Raw genomic sequence first — 17,595 nt, forward strand, 5'->3', positions numbered from 1 at the left:
TACATTTCAGTTTGGATGAGCCATGTTTCAAGTGCTCAGTAGCCACCTGTGACCGGTGGCTACTGTTCTGGAGAGCCCAGCAGAGAACTCAGATTTGGCTCTTATGTTATAGGCTCCCCAGAGTTTTGCTTTGATTGACTGCATTTTGGACTTAGGCCCTCCCTTTCTTTTGCGGGATAGTATAGGGAGCATCCACCTATAAAATGTGCCTTGTGTGTACTGGGAGGATGTTCATCCTCACTTTATACAGCGTCCTCCTTATGAAAATCCTGCGGAGAAGTCCATTTCTGCTCTTAGAATCTAAACTAGTTGGATTTGTCGTGTTGGTCTGTTCTGATCTTCTGGATATTATATATTGTGTAACTAATTTCTTTTCCTATTTTTTTCCTGGCTACCAGAAATGTAGAATCAAGTTTGTGGCCCACACATAGTATGAATATAGGATACATTTCCCCAATGTGTTTCATTTATTACCAGCTTGCAAAATGCTGGTGTTATTTAGAACATGTTTTGCGAAATGCTGCGGGCTGATGGAACAGCAACCTGTCAGATCCAAATGATAACTCTGATAGCGATGTTTGAAAAAAAAAAAAAAATGGTGATGGAGTGAGGAACTAGAGACAGCAGGACAAGAGTGGAGCAGGTGAGTGTCAACGTGTAGGAATAATGGGCAAGGTCTGGGCACCTGGTCCCACAGACTTGCCTGCCTCCCATCTGGGCTCTCAGAGCTTCCAGCCAGGAGGTTTTAAAGACCCAGGGCGTGGCCCACCTGCTCCTTGTTGCTGGGAATGGTGGTGACCGCGCCTGGCTAGACTGTGGTGGCCCAGGTCGGCTGGTGGGGAGGGAACTCCAGCAGCCAGCGCCAAGCGGCCTTTGGAGTCCAGGCGGCCTGCACTTGAGAGGGTCCTCACTTCCCCGATGATTTTCCCGGGGCAGAACCCAACATGGGATGCTCCTTCCAGCCAAGAATCCAGCCTTGGATTCTGGCCTTGACAGCTCAAGCCAACTCAGGACGCCCCTACAGAGGTTCCGGAAAAAAAAAAAAAAAAATGTCAGTCTTTAGCAACGAGAACTGTGAAGTGCAGGAGGTGTAGATCACTGACACCTCCAGCGCTCTGTCACTTGACCTTCTATTGTCTCCTTCCAGGAACAGGGATGGGGATTTCCTCATTGGGCTCACTCCACCCTGTGGCGTCCCGTCCAGTCCAGCCGTGACAGCAAACCGGCTCTCTTCATCACCCTAAGAGATTTTGGCTCCCCTGCCCTTAACCTCTGCTCTGAGCTCGACAACCCTCGCGAGGGAGGGGGGAGGGGGCGTGGAAGATGGGGGGAGGGGACGCGGGTAGAAGAGGGGACAGAGTGCCGAGGCGCCAGCAAGTGCGCTCGCCGGGGGAAGCGGCTTGGGGTCGCTCTGGCTGGGATCCAGTGCCCCGGCGGGAGGGAAAAGGGGGACGGTCGCTGTCGCGGCCCCGCACGCGGGGCGGATCATTCCGCGAAAGTGATGAGGCTGCTGGTGGCTCCTGGCGAGATGGCTCAAGGACAGCCCCGCGGGGTGGGTCACCACCTGCCAGCATGCTCCAACCACCCCGCTCCCCCTTCGAGGTCCCTGCCCCGCCGGGAGGGCGATCAGTCAGGGGCAGCATGACTCATTTTCCTGGATGGGGTGTGCTGCAGTCAGAGGAGCGGGTCCTAAAACACTGGGTACTGCCCCCTGACCCGCTCTACTTCACTTTCCCCTCAGTTCTGAGTATGATCCGAAGGCTGGAGCCCGGGCTGTAAATGAGGAGTGGCCTCCCGGTGTGGATGGGCCAAAGGGCAGCACGGAGTGTGGGTTAAGATCACGGACACGGAAGCCACACTACCAGTTTTGAAATGCATTTTCCAGCCCTTTGACTTTAGGCCAGTCTCTCAGCCTCTCTGTGCAAGTGTCCTGTAAAGTGGGAATAATCACCATGACTACCACAGGGGGTCCTAATGAAAATCCAGTGAGTTGATGTTTATTAGAGTGCTGAGGACAGGGCTGTTCATAGCGTGCTATATAAATGTTGGTTAAATAAATAAAGCAGCAGGAAGGAACTTGGAGCGAGGACTGGGGGAATATGGAGGGTGACTTCCTTCTTGGCAGAGCCAGGGCAATGAGATAAGGAGCCATGAGGGTGTGTGGACTCTCAGGATAAAGACAGCAATCCAGACACACGTGCGAATGGCTAAAGTGCAAGCCACGGGGGTCACAGGGAGATGGGGGAACCGTGGGCCAGAGATGCTGTAATGGCTCTGAAATACGTCAAATACACAAGAAATTAAGTTCAAGTTTTCTCTTTGTAGTTAGCTTACAAAATGGCTGGGTCAGCACTTTGTGCAAATCTGGGGTCTTCTTTTCTGCGGATGCATGAGGACATTCAGTATATAATGGAATATCTGATCAACAATTCTGAGTCCTTTCACATAATTTATCATCCAAACCCAGACACGTTTGAGTGAAAGGGGCATTAGAAATATGTAATTTTTGAAATGTTTATTTTTTGATTGATGTTATGTTATACAAGTGGACTTACCAAATAGTTGTTAAAATTTTTTTCAAAAATTTATTTTTCTAAAAAGTAAATATATATATGCACAGTAAATCAAAATTTTAAATTCTGAATAATTATTCTTGCTACATATTCACAAATTTCAATCAATGTCTTAGCCATATTTCTAGTAAGGTGTCCCCGGCATTTTTCTGAAGAATAAAGTTTTTTCAATGTGGTTTTACTATTTAAAAATTTTTTTTATAATGTTGCCTGAAATCTTCTTCAAAATTGCTTTTCATGGTTAATCATTTCAAAGATGCTGATACCTTTGGTGTTACTTTGCTAGGGCTGCCATAACAGAACAGAAATTTATTTCCTCACAGTTCTAGAGGCTGGAAATCTGAGATCAAGGTGTCTGCTGGGTTGGCTTCTTCTGAGGTGTCTCTCAGAAAATTATTATTATAGTGAATGTCAACTAACATCTTATGCAATTTATACATTCAGCTCAACTTTCTTGGAAAATGGAAATTCAGTACTTAATCTTTCATTATATAGTCACTTTAATTGTATATAGCTTATTGGTGACAAAAGCATTTACTTGAAAAATAGAAAGGGTTGTCAGACAATAAAATAAGTGGTTGTAGATTTACGCCACACAATAAATGACAAACCCTGTAGCAAGAGCATTCAGACTACTCTTTATAAGTTCAATGGTCCGATTGCTTGGTTTCTATTTCCCTGTTCATATTACACAATTCTAACCTATATTTTCCCACATTTCCCACTGATCCCACCCTTGGTGGCCTGATGACTTTGTGATTCTTGCAGGCCGTGGTTCAGGCCACAGCACAGTGGGTGGCCCACCAAGGAGCAGCAGTGTCAATACCTCCCCCATCAGCCCTGCAGACCAAGAGGAGATAGCTGTCCTTAGCCACTTCCATCCAAGCACACGTCCGTTTCTCAGTGAGCATCTGCAGGCAGTCGCAAGAGGCTATAATTTAAGATTTGTCAGAAAAGAATCAGGAAAAGAGAGATGGGTTATTACCAGTGAACGTTTAGATTTAACCATGTGTTAAAGTAAGAATGCTGTGTACAGACCATGGCAGAAATTAGAAGTAGTATAAAGTAGAGGTGTGTCAAATCCATTTCAGGTAACTTTGATACAACTAGTAAAAAAAAAAAAACCTTTTAATAAGATTCTTAAACCAGTAAAATTGCTAAATGAATGGGAAGCTGAGACAATAGTTAAAAACCAGGACTATCCCAGGAAAACTGAAATGGGTAGAAACCCTGCTCATATTCCAGCTGATGAGATGAGAGGGAAAGAAATTAACTTCTGCTTGTTGTTTGTATTGGTTTTGTCAAAATAGCATAATCTCCAGAACCAGTCTTCCCTGAGCTCCTAAACGAGCTGATTAGTATGGAAGCAATTCCTTGCTTGGTGAGCTGCATGCTTCCTCAGCTTCTTCAGAGCGGGGGCCATACTGTCCTGGAGATGGTAGGAGCGAGACCTCCCACCCCTGCTGTAAGGTGCCTTTTCTTTCCATCTTCTTGGTACCTTCTCTGAGGGAATTGAGGGTACATTCAGGTGTAGTGTGGCAATAAAGATGAAAATGAACTAATATTTTTTTAAGTTAGCTAATTTTGCAATTGTGCCGATGGCCTTTGTTTCTAGCCTCACAGGTGTGGGAGTGGAGTGTGTGGACCATCCTACAGGGGGCCCTCATGCTCTGTCTTCAAACAAGTATGGTTTGCTTGGGCTGTTTAGCCCTGGAGTTGGGAGATGAGTTAACCTGGTAAAGGAAGAGTTCCTGAAGGAGGTGATGCAGTAAATTGTGTTCTGAGTCCAACCACTTTTCTAGGTCCTTCTGCAAGACACTTTGGGGGCATGTTTGTGGGAAAAAACAAAATGAGAGATCAAATCTCCCTTCATCTCTCTTGACCCTAAAGCCTCCCATTTCCTCTCCCCTTCTGCCTCAGGAGGAGCCCAGAACACCAGAACTTCTCACGGAAATGCTCAGAGAGGTCCCAGCCACTACCCATCCTTGTCTCCCGGCCCCAACCTCTGGAGACCTCTGGGAAGCAAGAAGGTAAGACTTCTCTTTTACACACAGGGGAGTATCACGTAGATTTACAAATCAAAGTAGACAACTTGGTAGACTGAGGCAAAACTTCCATTTAATCATCCCTCTCTCCTACAGTCCCCAATGGACCCCACAAGCAGATGGCTTAAGTCCAGTTACAGCAAGAGCAGCTGGTGTCAAAGACCAGGCCTGTCTGACAAGCCTCCTCGTAGGTACGTCCATCCACGCAGTTGTAGAAGGCACACTTGCTGGTGGGGCTGGGATAGAGACCGTTGGACTTTCCGGCACAGAATCCACTCTCGCCAGCGTTGCCGCTCCCGGGAGCCACAGTGTTGGTGGGGTAGCCCACGGTAGAGGTGGGCACTCTGCAACCTGAGAGAGTAAGAAAAGGGCCCCATAGGTTCTGGGGTGGACTACTTTCCCAGCACGAGTGTTGTGTCTGTAGTGTCACTGGGGGTTCCTCATCTTATCTGAACCAGTGGTTAAATGCTCTGGGCCTGAATCAGTGATACCCAAGTTCACAGCCCAGCTCTGCCATGAGCTATGTGACCACAAACAAGTCACTAACTTCTCTGAGCCTCAATTTCCTCCCTTAAATGATGGAATACTAGTACTATCTCTTAGAATTATTACGTAAAGCATTTTCCCATGTGTATGCTATATAAAATAGTAAGTGCTACACAATAATTAGCTCTGTTTTTATTTTATTTTTAAGAGGAAAATAATGTTTATTTATCACCTTTATCACCTAAATGCTTGCCCAAATACTATGTTCCAAAATCCTACGAAGTGGAAGAATTTTAAAGATCATTTTATTCATGTCAGCTAAGGTGAGAACTGAGATTCAAAACCAGTTCTACCTTGAGTTCAGAGCCTGTGCTATGCCTACTACACTGTTGTCTTTCTTTTTTAAACCACTTTATTAGGTATGATTGACATACAAAGTGTTTACATACAACTTGATGGGTTTGGAGATAAGTACACATTGTGATTATCACAATCAATGCCGTAAACATACCCATCACCTCCAAAAGTCTCCTCCTGTCCTCTTTATTTATTATTATTTTTTGTGATAAGAACACAAGATCTACCCTTCTAGCAAATTTTTAAGCATACAGTATAGTATTGTTAACTACAGGCACTATGTTGTACAGTAGATCTCTAGGATTTATCCATGTTGTAAAACTGAAACTTGCACCCTTTGACTGATACCTCCCTGTTTCTCCCTCCCTAGTTTTCATGTTTAAATAGACTAATTACACCTGTCTCCAAGAGCACCTGTGAGGATAACTTGAAATCTGAAAGAACCAGCAGAATTGACATGGTCCAGCAGTCAGCACTGGCTGTCCACATGTCTTCCTGGCCCCTTTTGCTTTCTGCACTTGCCCAGGCCTTTGGGTCTGGAGCAAAACTGTGTGCTGAGACCAGTCGTAATTCTGCTCCTCACTTCAGGGAATGGGCAAGCTGGACCCCTTCAGGGTTCTCTTTCTCTCATCTCTTTCCTCACCACCTAACTTTGCCATCCCTCCCTTGCCTTGTCTTCTCTGCTCCACAAAGTTCCTAAAGGCTGGAGATGGGCAGACGGGGACAGGAACAAGACATTTGTGGTCCTCTCTCTACCCAGGCTCCGGAATGTTCTCCAGGAGCTCCTTGAACAGCTCTACAAGGAAAGCCCTCAGGAACAGGGATAGGCCTTTCTCTCTCACTCAGGGGCTGTCCCCTAGCAGCCACCTGAGTCTCTCTTTCTGGGTCCCAAATGCCAGTTCCCCGTGGACATGCTAGGACAGGTGAAGATCTGAAGGAGGCTTTCTTTGAGGCCAGACTGGGAGGAGCTCTGGATAGTCTTTTCTTCCTCCTTAATGTCTAGTTTGTTACCTCGTGGCTGGTAGGTGTTGCTTCACTACTTACCGGGAGTGGAGACGCTGAGTGCAGACTTGAGGACATGCATGAAAGGGTATTTGCCTTGTCCACAGAAAGTGCCTGTGAAGTCAACCAAGCCAATGTTCCAGGCCATGGACCCCCAACTTGTTCTTCAGCAGCCACTCACCCTGTGGGAGAGAATCAGGGGCACTGTGGGATGTCCTTGCACAAGCGCAGGGAGTGACTCCAGCAGGATGACGGGGAAGGCCATGATCCAGTCATGGAGAGGAGGGAACGGGAGAGTGGCTTTCCCACAGAGACTTTGAGGGACTCATGGACATATTTGTAGACAAGGAGAGATCTTAGGACTACCGAGTCAGGGAGAATGAGTCTCTCCCCTGCTCTCTGTTATCACCAACCACCTTCTGAGAAGGCTTGTCTGAGTTGGAGCTTGGGTGGGTTGTGATGTCAAAAGAGATACAGGGCCCTTCACCTGGCAAGTGTCTGGGCAGAGAGACAGGGCTCCTGATGGGGAGGTATAGGGTGAAGGGCTTTGGGGCTGGTAAATAGTAACCACCCAGATGTGAGCATGTAAAGGCCAGTGGGCAGAAGCCTAATGGCTCCAAGGACCTCTTGCCTCCCGATTTGGGTTCCTCCTGTATGAAGCTACTGTATGCAGGAGAGGAGCAAAGGAGAGGAAGAAACTCTGATCTACACCATGGCCCTCAGGATGGAAAGAGTGCCTAATTCAGGAAGCACGAATCAGAGCGCTGGATCAGGAGCAGAGCAGAGCAGGGAAAGGGGCCAAAAGGGAGTCTCCAGGAGTGGGTGTGGAGGCCGGGGACGGGAAGATGCAGGAGCTGAGGGAAGGAAGGAACCAGCTGCAACAGCCCGGAAGCAGAGAGGCTGTTCCAACAGCTGAGCTCTGCAGCTGGGCCACCAGCTCCCTTGAGACCTCAGGGCCACCCTGGGTCTTGCCTTACCTCTCTTAGGTGTTTTCTTATAATTCAAATGCACTTGGAGGGCAGGTTCCCTACCTCTCCCAACTGTGCAGAAGGAAGGGTGTGGAGGGCCTTACCTTGAGGGTGAAGCTCTTGGGGTTGGCATATCCAATCCACTGATTCCCCTTGTAGGCATAGGGCACCTCCTGGGGAGTTTTCCACACCTTGGTGGCTCCTTTCAAGAAGAAGCAGACCTGGGGCAGGAGGACAAATCACATCTCAGATGCACCTGCCTGTGTTTGGCTCACATCTCCCTCCTCCCTCCCTTTATTTTCTGGAATACACTCCTCTCCCCACCTCTCTTTGCTGGAAATAAGAGCTCATGGTTCCAGTTTCACCCCAGCTCCCCTGCTTTTCCTCTTGTGGGTGACACAGTGGAAAGGGCACTGGCTGGAAAGATGAGACCTGAATCCCAGTCCTGGGTCTGCCAATACCCATCTGTGAGACAAGGGACAGGGCAGCTTCTTTGTGCCTTGTGCCCCAGTTTCCCTTTGAAACGAGTTTTCCTGTTTCTCTTATTTGAAAGAATTTTTGCCACAAAAGAGCCAAGAGCCAACAAGGGGGTGATAACACATAATGTTTAGGGTCTGAGATTCTGGTGCTGGACAACTTTAGTATGAATCTTAGCTCTGCCACTTACAAGTTCTGTGACCTTGAGCAAGTTTCTTAATCCCTCTGTGCCTCTGTGTCTTCTTGTGTAAGAGGGTAAAATCAGCACCTCACTGTTGTGAGGGTTAAATAGGATGATATATAAAAATCACTGAGAACAGAGCCTGGCTATCCATTTGGACTCGGTAAATGTTAACCACTACTAGCATGAAAGATGCACATTTACTCTAAAAGGTTAAAATTTAAGATGTTTTATCAATAGTTCATTCTACCCTTCCCTCCTTACCACATACACTCGGAGCTGGCAACAATGGGGTACCCTGTATTAGAAATCAGAGTATAAATTCTTTCTCTTTGGAAGTATCTATGATCCTTTAGAACAGAAAGTGAATCTCTCTGCTCCTCCGGCCCTCTGGGACAGTACCTCAAAGTAGGCAAGACTGCCAGTCTCCTGAGTGTAGGACCCGGCAGTCCCAGGGCCAGAGGTGGGAGCATCCAGACCATGGCTGGCAGGGTTAGTGAGAGTGAAGGTACTGGCAAAGCCCACCATCAGCTCCTCAGCAGGGGCACCTTGATTCTTCCAGTAGTTCATTGCATAATCCTAGAGGCAAGGTAAGGAACATATTACTGTACTAAAAAGCAGCTGAGGATGTGCCCAGAGGCCTGTGGAATAGCCAACATTTTCTACCCAATTTCCTGGCCACTTCAGATATAGCCTGCAGTCCAGACCATTCCACAGCCCAACCTCACAGAAAGGAAAGGGGTACCCTCCCTTCTGGAACTGGGTGTTAGAGGCAGCCTCAGTCAAGAGGTATAGTACTTAGGTAGCAGGGCCCAGTGTCAACTGGGAACAAAATGTTCCACTATCCTCCTTCCCCTCATACTGGACTTGGCATTTGGGATGGGACTGGAGTTCAGCTATGCATCCTCTTGTTTTCCCAACTTGTGAAATATAGCTGCTCAGAATTGTTTGAGTATGGGGTATGCCCCTGGGAGACTTCTCCATGCCAATTTTTATATCTCTGGTTGCATTCTACACTGAAATCACATCTAGCCAACTTACACAACTACTAATCATTAAGAAGATTTATTATTACAGCTGCCTATGCCATACAAGTTAAGAAGGTAAATCTTATGGGATAGGGAGAAAGTGGAAGGAAGGTGAGGAAGATTAGGGGCAAGACAGATCATGAAATGTGCTCCTAGCATCAATGACAATGATAGTTAAATTATTTTTTCAATGTTTGGGATTATCCCAAGCCACTATTCTGCTTCCTTTGGTGCGAAAGATGAATGGGTACAATTAATCATATGAAAAAGGAAGCAGGCAACATGAACTGGGTTAAAAAAGATCACCATCTTTATCTTGTCCATCAAGCTTCCTCAGCCTCCCTTTTGATCCTTAGCCAGGGATCCCATGACATGCTTTGAAAATATCCATCAGAATTAGCTGTCCCAAATCCTTACTCACCACATTGAAGTATTTGTAGTCTCCCTTGTCATTGGGTCCTGCAAACAGGAGGCTGTCCTCTCCTGTGAAGCCATCCCAGGAGCCCCTGAGGTCATAGGTCATCATGTTGATGAGGTCCATGTACCTTGGATTGTTGGGGGTAGGATACAAGAGAAGAAAAATGATCCAAAGGAAATCATACTCTCCATCCCACTCCCCCTGAAGCTCCTAGTCCCTACTGAATGTGTTGTTTGTAATTACATCATGAGGGAATATGCTTTATTGTTCTTTCTTCCATTCTCTCTCACCTTTATTTGAAAAATTGTTGTATAGAAGGCACACAATCCATAATCAATATCTGGCTGCACTCAGACCTTCAGGTCTTGTAGAAGTTTGAAACTCAACTAACCTTTTCCAAATAGCCTTTTATCACTGAGAATTTTGCCTGGCTTCCCATGTCTCTCTCTCAGGCTTTGGGGTCATCTTATTCTTTTGGGACAGAGCCCTCTCTCTCCAAGGTACCTGTGCATTGGCTAATCTATGGGGCAGGTCTCAGAGTTACTTAGCTCTGAACTTGGGCTCCTGGGCTTGGGTTTTACTTACTTTGACATCACGGGGATCTGGTAGGCAGTTTCAATGGTACCTTTGCCAGCTGACATAGCAGCAGAAATCAACAACCTAGGCTTGTTGCTCTGTGTGGCTTCATGCTCAAAAGCTTCATACATTTCCTGTGAAACAGAGGACACTGAACTCAGGCTGCAAGGACCAATGAACATTTGACGAGGTCATGATTCTTACAAAGAAAGCTGAAAAGTGTTCAGCTTAGAGTTCTTTGCTTCAAAAACTGTTGTTGGGGAGCTTCCCTCGTGGCGCAGTGGTTGAGAATCTGCCTGCCAAGGCAGGGGACACGGGTTCGAGCCCTGGTCTGGGAAGATCGCACATGCCACGGAGCAACTGGGCCCGTGAGCCACAACTACTGAGCCTGCGCGCCTGGAGCCTGTGCTCCGCAACAAGAGAGGCCGCGATAGTGAGAGGCCCGCGCACTGCGGTGAAAAGTGGCCCCCGCTCACCGCAACTAGAGAAAGCTCTCTCACAGAAACGAAGACCCAACAGAGCCAAAAATAAAAATAAATTAAAAACAAAAACAAAAAATACTGTTGTTGGTCTCTGGGAACAACAATGAGTTGTCTCCCCAAAACTTGTACTGAGGGAAATTTGGTGACCCTCTAAGAGTCACAAATAATGTCCAGAGCAGAAAAATAAAAAAAGAAAGCTTATATATGGACAAAAAAAATTGGCTCTTAGCTCTACAGACTATATATGATTAAATCGAACAATTGGAAAAATCAATCATGGAAGAAGAGGAAATAAGAGTAATGATGCAATCATTGGTGCTCAATCAAGCTGCCCAGGGGAGAGGACACTCTGGCCCAACAACTTTATGTCTGGCCCTGGTGGCAGGAGTACCCCTTCGCTGGAGACATCTGCTTCTACTTACCAGAGTGAGGGGCCATTGCACATCTCAGTCTGTAACTAGCTCACCTTGCCCTACATGCTGCCTCCCAAGGAAGGACCTGTTTGAGGACTATTTGACTTCCCATAGCTGTGCTTAGAACATGAATGTTTCAGACTCATTGGCAGATTTCTTACTGTAAAAAAATTAACTTTCATGCACCCCTACACTAGTCTCTATAACTTGGCCCTGCAAGTTTTCCCTGAAAGAAAAATCTGATCTTACACTAAAGAAATCAGGCTTTGAGCCAGAAGAGCTGAGATTCACACCCTCAGGTGTATTAGCCTCTCTCAGACCCCCTCATCATATAGAGGTCTTCTCCCCAGTCCATTGTGGACCAGATCCTATGTTCTTTGGACACAGGGAAGGTGAGTCACCTTCACCAGGACAGTGAAGAGCTGCTTGGTGTCAGCTGGGCTGCCACGGTTGCCAGGATACTCCCAATCAATGTCCAGCCCATGGAAGTTGTACTTCCTCTGAAACCATATGGCTGACTGGATGAAGGTCTGGCGGTTCTCAGCAGTGGCCACCATGTTGGAGAATCTGGAGTCAGCAAGTCATTATGATTTTAGTGGCAGTGATGGGCTTCAACATGGACTCTCTCAAGGGCAGGATTCTATTATGTGGCACTTGGGGCCGGGGTAGGGGTGGGGTGGGGGGACACAGGAGGAAACAATAGTGGCCTAAGTTCCTGGGTCCTCTGTCTTGTCACTTAGCCTCCTATTTGTCCAGATGCATATTCAGTTATTCAGACATTCATTTGACATTTGGTAGTGCTGGAGTATAGTGGTGAATACAATAGAGTTTCTGCCCTGGAGGAGCTCCTATAGAGGAAGGTATAGATAAGTAGATAGGCAGTTAAAATACAGCGTGGTAAGAGCTGTGATAAAGGAAGGACAGACTTCAAAGAGAGCTCTGACCAGAAGGTAATAGGATATCTAAACTGATATCTGAAGCCAGAGGCCACCCACTTCAGAGAATTCAGAGCCCTTGGAGTTTGGAAGAGACTGAGTAATCTGAGAGCGATTCCTCTGTGAATGCAAAGTCTTACCCCTGGGTTCCAAAGTTCCAGCCCCCAACAGATGGCAGGGTTTTCAGTTCCCTGTTGCTGGAGATAGAAAGATTCCAATGTAAATAAAATTCCACAGGCAAGGAGATGTCATCTGCTGGTCAGTCTCTCTACCCTTGTATCCCACACCTGAGCAGCGCCAGGCCTGCCCCATTACCAGTCTCTGATCTCACACTGGGAGCAGAGTTCTCTGTAGGAGCAAAGTACTGCCTTACTCTGGGTACCTCCAGGACACAGTATAAATGCTCATTGAACAGGTTCCTGTTCCTGGCCTTGCCAGTGGGCTGGTGGATCCTGGTTCAACAGGAAGCTTCAGGGGAAGACAAGGCAGGGCATCCTAGGGAGGATGGAAGAACATAAAAGTAGTCCCTTAGCACAGATGGTAGAGGGGCTGGAGCTGCCAGGATACACTAGGCCAGAAAGCTGAAAGTCTGAGACTCTTAAAGGAAAGAACAAGGAATAGAGGCAGTAGAAGTGTCTACCATTTACTGAGTGCCTACCAAATGCCAGGTACTTTACATGCATTGCTTCTGTCACCCTTACAATCCAAATAGTCAGGAACTATTAATCTCATTTTGACCTTTAAGTGATATTCAGAGAGCTTAAGCAATTTGTTCCAGATGACCCAGCTACTAAGGCTAACAGAGCCAGGATTTAAACCTAACTCCTCTATTCCATGGTGTCTCCCAGCAGGCACCCAGGTCCTGTGAGCTTGATCTTAAAACCTACCCACTGGATTCCCAACTGGACCAAAGTGTCAATTAACCTATCTGATAAACTGATCTGGCATTCCTGAGTTCTGCCACTTACTAGTTCTGTGGGCTAGGGAAAGCTTTTAACCACTCTACAGTGCAGTTTCCTCAAGCTTAAAATATTTTTTAAACTTTAACATGCCTACTTCCTAGTGTTTGTTGTGAGGGTTACATAAATAATAAATGAAAAGCACCTAGCATAATGTCTGGCTCACCCAGTTCATTGGTAGTCACCCAATAAATGTGCTAAGTGTTTAATTGGCACGAGAACCATCTCAGGTTAAATTGGCAGCTAGCCCATAGGTTGGTGTGGGTCTGTACTGCAACATGGCAACCTCCAGGGGACTGTATTCACAATGAGTCCCTTGTGGATGGCACCCCATGGGACACATAGCATTCAAGGCGAAGGCTCTGCTGAGAAAATAATCCAGACAAATGACAGCAACCTGCCTCTCCTAGGGAGAATGATGCCAATAGCTCTGCCAATGAGGCATGAGAGTGATTGCAAACAGGACTCAAAGACTAGGCATTCTGGTGTTGGTATCTCTAAGGACTTCTGAAAGACCCATGCGAAAACCTCCAACCCAGCCCAGAGCCCGAGCCCAGAACTCACTAGTGCTTGAGGCCACTGATACTGGCACAGAGGGTCTCATCATTCCACTCAATGGCTGTGATCTGGTTGTTGGTCATGCCAGTGAAAGCAAAGATGATGTGTGTGCAGAGACAAGGTTCCACATTCTCAGGCATGTAGTGGGCAATCCCAGGACAATACTGGCTCCAATTGGTGAAGTAACAGACAGTTTTGGTTGCTGTGCCTGGAATGGCAGGGAAATAAGAGATGGCCCTTGCCCTGACTAATATCCCTTGTCCCCAGGGCACCCTGGTACTCCCCATCCTCACATGGGGCACTTACCCAGCTGCAGCAGGAGGGCCAGCCCTAAAGAAGAAAAGAGATCTCGGTCAGAGGGTAGCAGGGTCATTCTTTCCCTGGCTGACCTGCGACAGCACTCGGCAGTAAATGGAGAAGGAGAGCTGGGGCCTGGTACCCGCTCTGCTCTATAAATCCTTTCCCAACATGGACCCCTACATGATGACTTCAGGGAAAGTAGCTAATGTAGGCATTCGGTGACCTACCTAGAAGCTCAGATGATAGTGAGCAGTTCAGGAACCAGGAACACTTGTTGTTATTCGTTCAACAAACTCATATTAAGTACTGGGTTCTGAAGACAAAAAGAAAAACTAGACAAGCTCCCTGCCCTCAGAGAACTCTGAGCCTGGTGGGGAAGTCAAACCTGTAAGTACAACCAAACCTCAGCTCAATGCAATGAGACAAGTGATAAAATTGAGATATGCACAGGATATTATAGAAAACAAGTCAGGGAAGACTTCTCAAGAGAGGTGACATTTGGACTGGGCTCTCTGTTCTCCCTCTAGGCTCCTTTGGGATTTGTGCTGTCTTATCCCTATCACAGCACGTTTCACCCTGAAAGCACTAATCGTTTATTGGTCTGCCCACTAGACTATGAACTCCCTGAGGGCAGGGACTGTACTTACACCGCTGAATCCCCACTACCCAGCCCAGTGCCTGGCACATGGTCAACTCTCTATCCATATGTGTTGAATGAACAGACTCTAAAGATAAACCAAAGTGGTGGAGAAGGGCAGAGGAGGCACCAGAGGTGGAGAAGGGGAGGGCAGGCAGAGGGCCCCCTCCGGTAGCCGTTCCCTTCACACTGAGGATTAGAACTCACTTTTCCAGAATCAGTTTCACTCTACTTCTCAACTGAAATTATGCTCCTAAATTTTATTTCCATCCAAGCTACCCAGTTGTGCCCAGGATGCTCTGTGCTATCTGACTCAGTGACCATTCTCGTTGGGCTCCTACCCACAGTTGCGGCGTCATCTCTAGGGATGAGTTAGCACTGGAGGAACTGCATTAGCTCTTTGAGGTCTTGTCTGCCTCTCTCCCTGGAACCCTCACACCTATCCCCAAAGTACACATTCAGAAAAACCTCTGCTTCATCCAGTTTTCTGCTAGTTGTTCCTGTTAGTTGATTAATCCTTGGTCAAGTGTATGCACTGAGGTCCCGCTCAGTGGCTGGCAGTGAGGAAGCATCACAGAACATCAGAACTAGAATGGCTAGCCCCAGTCTTCATCACCCTACACGGGGAAGTGGGCTTGTCCTGCTTCACCAGAGTTATCCATTTTCTTTCCCATCTGAAGCCCTTGGGTGATTAGCGGGACCTTCCTTCCTCTTTCTCTCCCTCTCTTCCTTCCTTCCTTCCCCACTAGGTTATGAACCCAAGGAATCCGCAAGAGAGAAAGGGGACAAGGAAGCCTTGGAGCATAGCGAGTGAGGGTGGAGGTAGAATAAATGGAGGAGAAAAAGCAGATACTCTGAAAGCTCAACTGGGCCGCCTGGGACAGACTCACCAGCAAGAATCAGCAATTTCCCCTTTTTGATGGGAAGTGCTCATTGTGAGTTCTAGGGCTGAATGGGCACTCGATAGCTTTTTATAGGGAGCACTGGAGGTCTTCCCACCCCGCACCTGGCTCCCTTCAGCAAGCAAGGCTCCCTTCCTCTGACCCAGGAATAAAGGGGTAGCAGGGGACACGTGGCTCCCATTTATCCTCTGAACCTTATCTGTGTTTTCCTTCTTAGGTAATCAACCCCAAGACACAATGGAGACTCGGTAAGAACAGCCTTGAAAGGTTATTGACTGAAAGTACGTTTAGGAAAATGGTATATCTGGCACAGGTATAAGGCTGGCCTAGGGTTCAAAGTCATTAAAGGTCACAGTAGGCCCTACATGTCCAAAGAGACCATCCGGACTCTAGGGGAGGAGTATGGACAAGGAAAGTGAGGCTGCCATTTGACCAGGATTTATCCCTGGCCAGACAATGGTAGGTAGCCCTGCCCAGCCTCCAACTCCTTGATTCCATTGTAGCAATAGATGTCAGGTAATGGCTACCAGTTTGTGAGGTTTCACCAAGTTTGGAGTGAGAAAGCATCACTTTTCAAACTTGCTTCTGTTTAACTGAAGGTTGCCCGGTTTACAGAGGATGGAGGAAATTCACGGGGCACAGACATTTAAAGTTAGGCTTTGATTCAGACGGGAGAAGCAGCAAGGCCTGGGACAAGGGCCCAGGGAGCCATAAAAATCAGAGCAAAGACAGCAGCAAAAATGTCCGTGGATCGAGACACTGAGAATCACAATGTTTTAGGACCTGCCTCCCTCCCTCCACTCCACTCCCAGGCTAACTGCCCAGACAGAAGGGGATGCACCTACAGGCAGCCCACTATGAGGCCACATCACAGATGTCCAGACCGCGTCTCAGGGTCACTCAGCCCCAGAAGGCAATGAGAGGAGCAAAGGTGTGGTTTTACCTCTGGCATTGACACCAGCCCCAGGACACCCACCGAGTCTGACTAAAATCCCAGTTGGGACGGGTGGCACTGCTGGCGGCACTCCAGGCAACATCTGCTGCTTAGAGACCTGCTAGGTGAGTGTTCAAGGTCTTCTGAAAGGTGCTGACCAGACCCTTGGGAACTTCTAATCCAGACCCATTTAAGGGCAATCCGGGTTCACAGAGAATACAGGAATGGCTCCTACAGACTTCAATATAAGCAGGACGGGCTGCTGGCACTCCCATGGCTGTTATCTACAGTCTCCCCTGATTCTTCCCGGGCCTTTGACTCAGTTGGCCTCTAGTCATTGACTGCCAAGCACTTGAGGCATTAACTAACTGGAATTGGCCCGGTCCTGAAAATAGTAATAACAGCTAACATTCATTCAGCACATGCAATGTGCGAGGTGATTAAGTCATTTAATCCTCAAATCAACCCTTTGAGGCATATTATTGTCATCCCTTTTACAGACTGGGGAAACTGAGAGTTAAGGGAAATTAAGTAAACTGCCTAAGGTCACACTGAGAATAAGTAGAGCTGAGACCCAAGCAGAGACAGCCTGCCTCTGGGACCTGGGTTCTCTTGCTCCACCATCCCTCACCCACACCACCCCATACAACCCACACATACGGCTTCTCTTTGGCAGAGGATTCCTAGCCTTAAAAAGTCTCCTGAAAGGAGTTGTCTTGGGGCGGTGGGGGGGGGGGGGGGGCGGGAGTTGGTGGGCGGGGAGAGGAGGTTGATCAGGGTTCCTCTCCAATCTCAGCTAAACAAAAGGCCCTAATCTCCTTAATCTATTCCTGGATATTTGCAAAGCAAAGGGTTCTCTCCTCACAGCAGGTGTGAGAAAGGAATCCATAGAGTTCGGGGCTTGGAGCCCAAGACATAGACCTTTGATGGACTCTTAGGCTCCATGAGAGGCCAAGGTTACTGTGTTGGACAGCTGTCCATGATAATCAAAGTAACAACAGACACAAATAATGTTTTTGATGTGTCACATACTAGCCTAAATTACAAATATTACCTTACTTACCCCTCATATCTCCGGCAGCAGGCACGCTTATTATCCCCATTTTACAGAGAAGACTGGAGCACAGAGAGGGTAAGTAACTTGGCCAAAGTCACACAGTAAGTTAGTGACAAAGCCAGGATGTGAATCCATGCAGTCTGACTCCTGACTGTGCTCTTAATCATTTCACTCTTCTGCTTCTCAAGAATGCAACAACCTGAGGAAGCAAAGGACTGAGCCAGAGTTAGAAAACAAGAGAGGTGCCCCAAACAATGTATACCTTATAGTAAGAAGATCTGAGCTCTGGGGCAGCATTTAGGGGGCC

At 47.4% G+C, this 17,595-nt stretch overlaps 1 protein-coding gene across 1 annotated transcript; it reads right to left on the reverse strand.

Annotated features, from left to right (window-relative positions):
* Nucleotides 1-4,669: 4,669 nt before the first annotated feature.
* LOC309648917 (acidic mammalian chitinase-like) lies at nt 4,670-16,909 on the reverse strand. Its single transcript, XM_082438205.1, is given in 10 exon segments — nt 4,670-4,969; nt 6,506-6,618; nt 6,620-6,645; nt 7,536-7,652; nt 8,492-8,668; nt 9,539-9,662; nt 10,121-10,245; nt 11,408-11,573; nt 12,082-12,138; nt 13,465-16,909. Coding segments are annotated over 10 exon segments (1,413 nt in total). The 5' UTR covers nt 13,746-16,909; the 3' UTR covers nt 4,670-4,742.
* Between the last annotated feature and the right edge of the window lie 686 nt (nt 16,910-17,595).

The sequence above is a fragment of the Balaenoptera physalus genome (assembly GCF_965194825.1).
Source record: "Balaenoptera physalus genome assembly, chromosome: 1".
NCBI classification, from domain to species: Eukaryota; Metazoa; Chordata; class Mammalia; order Artiodactyla; family Balaenopteridae; genus Balaenoptera; species Balaenoptera physalus.